The sequence below is a fragment of the Melopsittacus undulatus genome, chromosome 11 (genome assembly GCF_012275295.1).
Source record: "Melopsittacus undulatus isolate bMelUnd1 chromosome 11, bMelUnd1.mat.Z, whole genome shotgun sequence".
Lineage (NCBI taxonomy): Eukaryota > Metazoa > Chordata > Aves > Psittaciformes > Psittaculidae > Melopsittacus > Melopsittacus undulatus.
In genome coordinates, this window is record NC_047537.1 from 11,713,329 (window position 1) to 11,721,681 (window position 8,353).

Consider the following 8,353-nt stretch of genomic DNA (forward strand, 5'->3'; position numbering starts at 1 on the left):
CAAGGACATGAGTCCTACCAAAAGGTGTCTCTTCTGGGGAGGATGAGGAGTACAAACCCATCCATCCATCCCTGCGATGTTGTGTCAAATTTTCACCCCCACTTAGGGACAGAGTTGGAATACCTTGTTCACTATTGTACAAAGTGCTAGGGGCGGGACTTTGGTTCAAACCCTCCATTCCTTGTTGTATTGTACTGCTTATTTCTTGGTACCAGGTGACCCGCTACTTAGTAGCAGGTGTACAAAACTTTGATTGGTATCAAGCAGAACAGGGCCGTGCAGCATTTGCCCTGCTTCCTGTTGCTCCCCAGTGCCACAGCAGCACCAGCCACCAGACCTCATCTGGTTTCCATGCCTGCTGCAGTCACCCTGGGCCTCATCACCCACCTTGAGCTTTTTCATTTTTACTCACTGATTCATGTTTCCAGTGGAGAGGCTCTGCTTTCTGCTGGGCTCTTTCTGGATCCTCCAATTACATGTTGAAACCCCCAAATACCAACATGCTGCTGCAACTGCCTCTTCCCAGCTCTGGTTCACAGTAACTTTTTCTGAAATTTCCCCCTTCATCAGGAAATAAGAGCTTGCAGCAAACAACTGAGATTGTGCTGAAAAATTTTTCCCTGTGAGGGTGCTGATGCGCTGGCACAGTGTGCCCAGAGAAGCCGTGGCTGCCCCATCCCTGGCAGTGTTCAAGGCCAGGTTGGACACAGAGGCTTGGAGCAAACTGCTCCAGTGGAAGGTGTCCCTGCCTGTGGCAGGGGTTGGAACTGGATGAGTTTTGAAGGCCCCTTCCAACCCAACCAGTCTGTGGTTCTATGACTTACCAGCTCCCTGAAGATCACATTTGCAAGGGTAAGGAGATAAGGTTTAAATTGTAAGGTTGGGAGCTTTTCTCCCGAAGACAGGGTGAAGGTACACAGTGCATGGGCATCACTATCACCTTCAGGCAGAATACCTGAGCAGAGGCTGGTTGCTCAGGTGATACCTTTCTTACATTTGGAGTTTCAGCATACTACACAGGTGTTGCAAGGAACTTAGTAGGAAAAGGAGTGGTGGGTGTGCACAGGGGCATGTGCAAACAGCAGGACCTGTAGTTTAAAATGGAAAGATGCAAAGGCAGAATGTAGCCATGTCTGGCTGCTGGCATGGATCATAGCCCTTGTCACTGCAGAGGGAGGTGATGTGGCTGCAGCAGCAGTGGGTGTCCCTCTCTGCTGATTCCATGGCTGGATGATGTTAGGACCGCTGCACTGCAGTCTCTCTGCCAGGGAGGACTGCCATGTCTCTCCCTGCTCGGGAGACATGAGGATACCAGAAGTTCCCTCAAAGGGCAAAAAAGGAGTGAAATCAAACTATGCATCATATGTATACCCATGCAATGCATGCACCAAGATACACATTGCTCTGCTGCTTGTCAGCCACTTGCATCTGTCTGCCTGTGGTGTTGCTGCAGTGTTTCATTTTCTCCAGGGCCTCCTGCTGTACTTCACAGCCCTCCTCTCCCTGAGAGGTGCAGCTGCAACCCTCCCCTCATCTTCAAGTGTGTGGCATAGCCAGTACGGTGAGGGTGCACCCACTGGGCGTCTCCTTTAAGAGCATGGCTGGCCCAGAGCTTTGACCCCCCCCTCTCGGCTCCTCCCCGGAACAGCTAAGTTTCTGTTTCCCCAGCTTTCCCTTGTCACCCTGCTCCATGGTGCAGGCAGGATGGCATCACCCACCTCGAAGAGCCTGGAGGAGAAGCTAGTGTGCTCCATCTGCCTGGAGCTTTTCAGGGTGCCTGTGACCTTGCCCTGTGGGCACAACTTCTGCAAGCTCTGCATCAGCAACCACTGGCAAAAGCAAGAGCAGGAGCTCGCCTGGGCAGAGAGTGGCTACACGTGCCCCCAGTGCCGCAGGGGCTTCAACCAGCGGCCAGAGCTGGAGAAGAATGTCACCCTGTGCAGCGTGGTGGAGCTGGCACGGGATGGCGTGGCGTGGGTCTTGGACACAGAGAGGTGTGAGGTGGCCCGCAGCGATCTGTGCCCACAGCACGGGCGCCTGCTGGAGCTGTATTGCAAGGATGAGCAGCGGTGTATCTGCTGTGTCTGCACGGTATGGCAGTGCCAGCGGCACCAACGGGTGCTCTTTGAGGAAGAGCGCTCAAAACAGCAGGTGAGAACGATGGGTGGCAGGACTGTGGCAACGAGGAGGGTCAAGCAGGGGAAGTTGTGGCAACTCGGGCAGGGCACAACATCCACCTGCGCTGCCCCGTGCCCTGCTGTGGGGACATGGTGTCCCTCCATGTGCTACCCTGTGCCTGGCCTCAGCTGAACGGGGGATTGGCTTGTGCTTTGATCAAAGAGATGTGACAGGCCAACAGGAATGGCTTTAACCTGCCAGAGGGGAGACTGTGATGAGCTCTTAGGCACAAGTTTCTTCCCTGTGAGGGTGCTGAGGTGCTGGCACAGGGTGCCCAGAGAAGCTGTGGCTGCCCCATCCCTGGCAGTATTCAAGGCCAGGTTGGACACAGGGGCTTGGAGCAAGCTGCTCCAGTGGAAGGTGTCCCTGCCCGTGGCAGGGGTTGGAACTGGATGAGCTTTAAGGTCTCTTCCAACCCAAGCCATTCTATGATTCTATGTCAACAGCACCCATCTGCTCCCTGAGAAATCTGGGGCTGTCAAGAGCAGCAGAGAGCTAAGTAAATCCAGCAGCACCAGATGAACAGTGCCGTAGGTATTTGTGACCCACTGATCTAGAGGAAAAAGTTAAAAAGGGGTGAAAACCAGCCTAGGATTTCACTTCTCTCTGATTCTGGATGCAGCCTCTCCCCTTCTCAAGCTTTCTCCTTACCCATGGGCCTTGTCATGCAGCCTGGAGAGGGCTCCCAGGTGCTGGGTGGGGAGCAGCATGGTGCACCACAGTACATTGGTGCTTCATTTCACAGGGTCTTTTGAAAGAGTCCATGGAAAAAGCACGGGAGGAATCAGAGAGGATCAAGCAGGTGATGAAGGAGCTGGAGGAGCAAACACTCAGCATCAAGGTAACACCATGGCTGCCTCTGTGCCAGGTGCAGGTGTGGGAGTGTGCCAGCTCTAATGCCTCCTCTCCACCCAGGACTCTTCTGAGGGGCTCAAATCAGTGATTCTGAGCAAATTTGCCCTCCTGAAGAAAGCCCTGGAGGATTGCCAGTGGCAGACAGTGGCCAAGATCGAGCAAGAGCAGGCAGTGGCACTGGGACGTATGCGGGAGGAATGGAACCGCCTGAAGGACCACCTGGACAGTCTCAGCCAGCACAGGGAGACTGCTCAGCAACTCCTGGCCTGCCCCAATAACAGGACCTTTCTCCAGGTACCTTCCCATAGAACTGCACACACACAGAACCACTGAATGTTTTGGGTTAGAAGGACCTTAATGCTCATCCAGTTCCAACCCCCTGCTATAGGCAGGGACACCTTCCACTGGAGCAGCTTGCTCCAAGCCCCTGTGTCCAACCTGGCCTTGAACGCTGCCATGGATGGGGCAACCACAGCTTCCTGGTGCTATGTCCCTTCCCATGCCCTTTTGGTGAGGGCAGACACTTGGTCAACTCCGTTCCGCAGGAGAAACACATCCTCAGTGTGGCTCTGGGATGTGATGGGGCTGCAGAGAAGTGCTGCTTTTGGGAGGGGTCCCATAAAATTTGGAGGACAATGCTGGATTGGAGTGGTTGATGCTGCCTGCAAGGCCATGGGCAGCATCTCCCGCCCCCAAACCACTCCACAAGGCTCTTCCACCACCAGCAAAACAGTCTTGTGCCGCAGCTCCTCTGCTCCCCACAGCTTCACCCTTACCCTGCAACTGCCCCCTGACCCCTGCACACCAGCCATAGCAGGCAGCAGATGTTTTGGGGATGCCCCCATCACCCACTGGAGAGTGTGTGGCTGGGAGTCAGAGCTTCTGATCCTCCTTAGGCCAGTGCATGCATATCTGTGTTTCTGTCCACAGGAGCTCTCCTTGCTCCCATCTTTGGAGAGCCCAAAGGCACTGCTCCCAGTGGAGTTTGATGTCAAGCCCATCACTGAGATCCTCACCAACATCTCCAGGCTTCTGCTGGAGGACCTGCCCAGATCTGTGGCCCCCAAAGCCCCTGACCCTGTTGTCCAAGGTAACCCATCTGATTGCAGAGCCACCCCAAAGGGCTCCAAGTCATCCTGAATCACTGCCTGGCCCATGTCACCGTTCTGGGGACAGGGCTGCTGGGCACAGAGGGTTGGGATGGGGACACACATTATGTTCAGCAGATGGATGTCAAGAAAGGGGGGAAAGAGCTGGGTAGTTTTCCTGTGGCTTTCTTCCTCACTGGCAGTGTCAAGCTGCAGTGGTATGTGACCATTCCCAGGCTTGTATATGATGGGCTTCCTCTTCCTCCCATCAAAGCCAGGGAGAAATAGGTTTTTGGGTGGCATCACTCAAAATACTTGTCCCCGTCCTACACAGGCCCAGTGCATCCCCAGGAGATGGTGGTGAAGGTGGCAGCCCACCTCCCTGATTGCCAGTTCCAAGCTGAGCTTCTGAAGGGTGAGGAGAACATGGGACTCCTAAGGGACAGCACTCCCCTGGGGTCCCAGCAGTCAAGGGAGGTTGGTTGTGGCTGCGGGGACAGGGACTCCTTCCCTTGTTCTTCCAATCCCTCTCCCTAAACTTGGAGAATGGTGGTGCAGGGCTGGGGTGGATGGGCTGGGGGATACTGCACAGCTGGGAAAGGGCCATGAGGAGGATTAGGTGCACCAGGGAACACTTTCCCATGAAAATGGAGGCTGCCAGTGCCTGGCATTGTGTCAACTGCTGACCTGGATATTGCCTCATTCCCATCCTCTCACCCTCCTTGGGTGTCTCTGCTGCCTGTTCCTGATGATCCATATGTAAACATGGTGCTTTCCTGCAGGCAGTGCAGCAGCTGGCAAGTGATCATCCCAGGCTGGGCCATGAGCTGCCCACATAGCACTGCACTAGTCCAGAGCCCTGCCTGCAGTCAGTGCTCTATCCAGGGATATGGCCCCAGCGCTGCCAGCCACAGTCCTTCATGTCTTCTTGAGGCCCATCCCACTCTAATTCCTTAAGGATTTCCTCTTTTCCCATTTCCTCCCTGTTGGGAAGAGGGCTGGATAATATTTAGGGTATGTTGGTCACGTCACTCTTGACAGGGAGGCAATCAATGTCCTGGGACCTGTGAAGATTCCTTCCATCAAGCCCCAAAAACATTCTTAGGGTTATTAATTGGAAAAAAAAAAAAACAAACAAAAAAAAAAACCCCAAAGTTATTTCTGGGCAGCAGCCTCAGCCCAGCGTAGCTGCCAGGCTGGGGTATTGCAGGAGGAAGATAAGGTGGTGGTGGCCACTGAATACCCATGGCTCAAGAACTTATCGCAGCCAGTGCAGAGGAGGGTGACTCCCCACAGTACCATATTTGCTCACTTAATGCCTGGGTTTCTCCCCCTCTCCCCACCCACACTCATCTCTTTTGCTCTTAAAACCAAGCACATCTCCTCTAAAATGACCACAGAGGCATGGCTGCTCACTGGTTTTGAGCCAAGCTGTGCAAGAAAAGCAGGAAGCACTGCATCTTTATTCCTCACCAGCTATTTCTGGGCTGTTTCATTCCTTCTGGGAGGTGGGTGGGCAGGTATTGGGTCTCACCCTGCTTCCCCTCCCCTCCAAACACACTACAAATCGCTCCCTTCTATTTTGGGAGCCAGCCCTATGCAGTTTAAACCACAGCCCTGCTGGGGGAGATCATGCCAAGGGCATAAGGGTCTGATGAAGTATTTCAGCCCCATTCACGCTGTTGCTCTTCCCAGACCACTGCAACCTGACTTTTGATCCCAAGACGGCCAACAAGTACCTGGAGCTGTCAAAAGGTAACCGGAAAGCCAGGCACAGGCCCGGCACCACCTGTAGGCATCAGGAGCAGAGACCCTGCTTTGAGCCCTGGCAGGTGCTGTGCACGCAGGGCTACAGCCATGGCCACCACTACTGGGAGGTAAAGATCTCCAACCACTCTGTTGTCCTGGGGGTGACGTACTGCAGCCTCCCCTGGGAGCGGAAGCAAGGACACAAGTTCAACATTGGTCTGGACGAGGGCTCATGGGGGCTGCAGGTACGGGAGGACTGCTACCTGGCCTGGCACAAGGGCCAGCCAGAGAAAATCGAGAAACAGCTGTGTAGGAGCCTGGGGGTCAGCCTGGATTATGACAAGGGGCTCCTTTCCTTTTACGGGCTTGGGGAGAGGACATGGCTTATCCACTCCTTCCATGATGTCTTCACCAAGCCCCTCTATCCCGTTTTTTGGCTGTGCGAGGGGCGAGAAGTGGAGCTGTGCTGGAGGGATTAAGCTGTGGGATCAAGCAATGGGGGGGTGAGCTGGGTGCCCTGGGTACCCCTGCTCCGCACTAGAAGGTGCTTTATTTACAGTAGCACTGCAATGAGGAAACCTGGTTTCCTACAGCTCTGCTCCAAGGTTGATCCAGCACACAATAAAATCTGAAGCTTTGAATGAAGCATTTCCAAGGGTGAGACCACAGGTCCAGGATCTCCTCTCCCCCAGAATGCTGATGAGGACTAACGGTGAAACTGGGCACTGGGGTCAAAGGTGCTGGGGACATGCAGGGCAATGCCTGGGGAATGAATCACATCAGCTTGTTTCCTTTGAGGGGAAAAAAAAAAGATTAAATCTCCTTCATGGACAGATGTGTTTTGTTGTGCTATGTTTCCTCCTTCACTCCTCATCTCCACGTTCCTCCCAGCCATGTCCTCAGGTGGGACCGTGGCCCAGCGTGGACCTGGGAACTTGTCCAAGCCAGAAAATTGTATATTGTGTCCCCTACACAGGATGTGTCTGGAGGTGTCGTGTTTATCAGACAGATACTTGTATTGGGAGCACTTTGGTGCCTTCCCATCCCAGCCTGGTGCCTGCCGGACCCAGAGAAGGAAGGGACAGGGACAGAGGCAGGAACTGAGTGCTCCAGCTTTTCCTGGACATGGGAATGGGTGATGTGGGTGTCGTGGTTTAAAACCCAACCACAGTCTCTCTCTCACACACACCCTCCCCCCCCCAGCTCCCAGAGGGATGGGGAGGAGAATTGAAGGAATGTAACTCCCACGGGTTGAGATAAGAACAGTCTAGTAACTAAGGTATAAAACCAAATTGCTACTGCGACCACCAATAAAAACAATGACAAAGGAAATAAACAAGGGGAGAGAATATGATACCACCTGCCAAAATGAGCCCAACCCGGAAGAGAGCTAGCTCCCGCCCTTCCGGGGAACTCTCAGTTACCTCCCCGAGCATGACGTGCTGAGGTATGAAATACCTCTTTGGCTAGTTTGGGTCAGGTGTCCTGTCTCTGCTTCCTCCCGGCCTCCCCTCCTGCCTGGCAGAGCATGAGACTCACAAAGTCCTTGATTAGAGTAAACATTTCAGCAGTAACTACAAACATCAGTGCTATCAGCACTGTTCCCTGGCGGAAAGTCAAAACACAGCACTGCACCAGCTACCAAGAAGGAGAAAAAATGACTGCTACTGCTGAACCCAGGACAGTGGGGCCGTAGGCATGAGAGTGGTAGGAAAGTACATGCACCTATTTTCCTGGTTTAAGCCCAGCTGATAACTCAGAGCCATGCAGCTGCTTGCTCACTCCTCCCTTTTTCCCCTTTCGCTCCCCAGAGCGATGGAGAATCAAAAGAATGTAAACCTCATAGGGTGAGGTAAGAGCAGTCCAGTAGCTAAGGTATAACACAAAACCACTACTGCTACCACCAATAATAATAATTATAAGGGAAATGACAAGGGGAGAGAATATGACACTAAAATGGGAAAAGAATAAACACAAGTGATACCCAGTACAATTGCTCACCACCTGCCAATGAATGCCCAGCTCTACCTGACCAGCGATCTGGGCAGCAGATCTTGGAAGGGGGATTGGGATGGGCTGGCAACAGCTTCCCTGGACAGGAGATTTTGTGGGTGTGCAGCAGGTACCCCTGAGGGCACCAGAACCCAGGGGACGGTCCAGATTCCAGTAGGATGCCTCCTTTAGAACATAACAGGCTCTGGTGGGGGGCTGTGCATCCCCAGGAGGGTGGATCCCTCTGGGGAAGTGGATCTCCAGAAGGCAACAGACGCAGAGGGTCCTTCCAGGGCGCCGGGTGACTGGGGATCAGGTCCCGGGGATGCGGGGGATCAGGATCCCCGGGAGGCGCCGACTCCCGGCAACTGCGGGGAGCGGAGTGGCGGCAGCGGCGGCTACGGGCGCGGGGAGGCGGAGCGGGCGGGCGGGGCGCGGCGGCCACCCGCCTCCCGCCGGGCCCGGGGGCTGGGGCGGGTGGCGGGGCTGGC

The 8,353-nt window shown here is 54.4% G+C and overlaps 1 protein-coding gene across 1 annotated transcript; it reads left to right on the top strand.

Annotated features, from left to right (window-relative positions):
- Positions 1–810: 810 nt before the first annotated feature.
- On the top strand, positions 811–6,662 carry TRIM65 (tripartite motif containing 65). Its single transcript, XM_034067508.1, has 6 exons — positions 811–2,151; positions 2,924–3,019; positions 3,094–3,327; positions 3,964–4,123; positions 4,456–4,536; positions 5,817–6,662. Exons 1-6 carry the CDS (start codon positions 1,705–1,707, stop codon positions 6,347–6,349), a joined length of 1,551 nt encoding a protein of 516 aa, XP_033923399.1. The 5' UTR covers positions 811–1,704; the 3' UTR covers positions 6,350–6,662.
- The last annotated feature ends 1,691 nt before the right edge of the window (positions 6,663–8,353 follow it).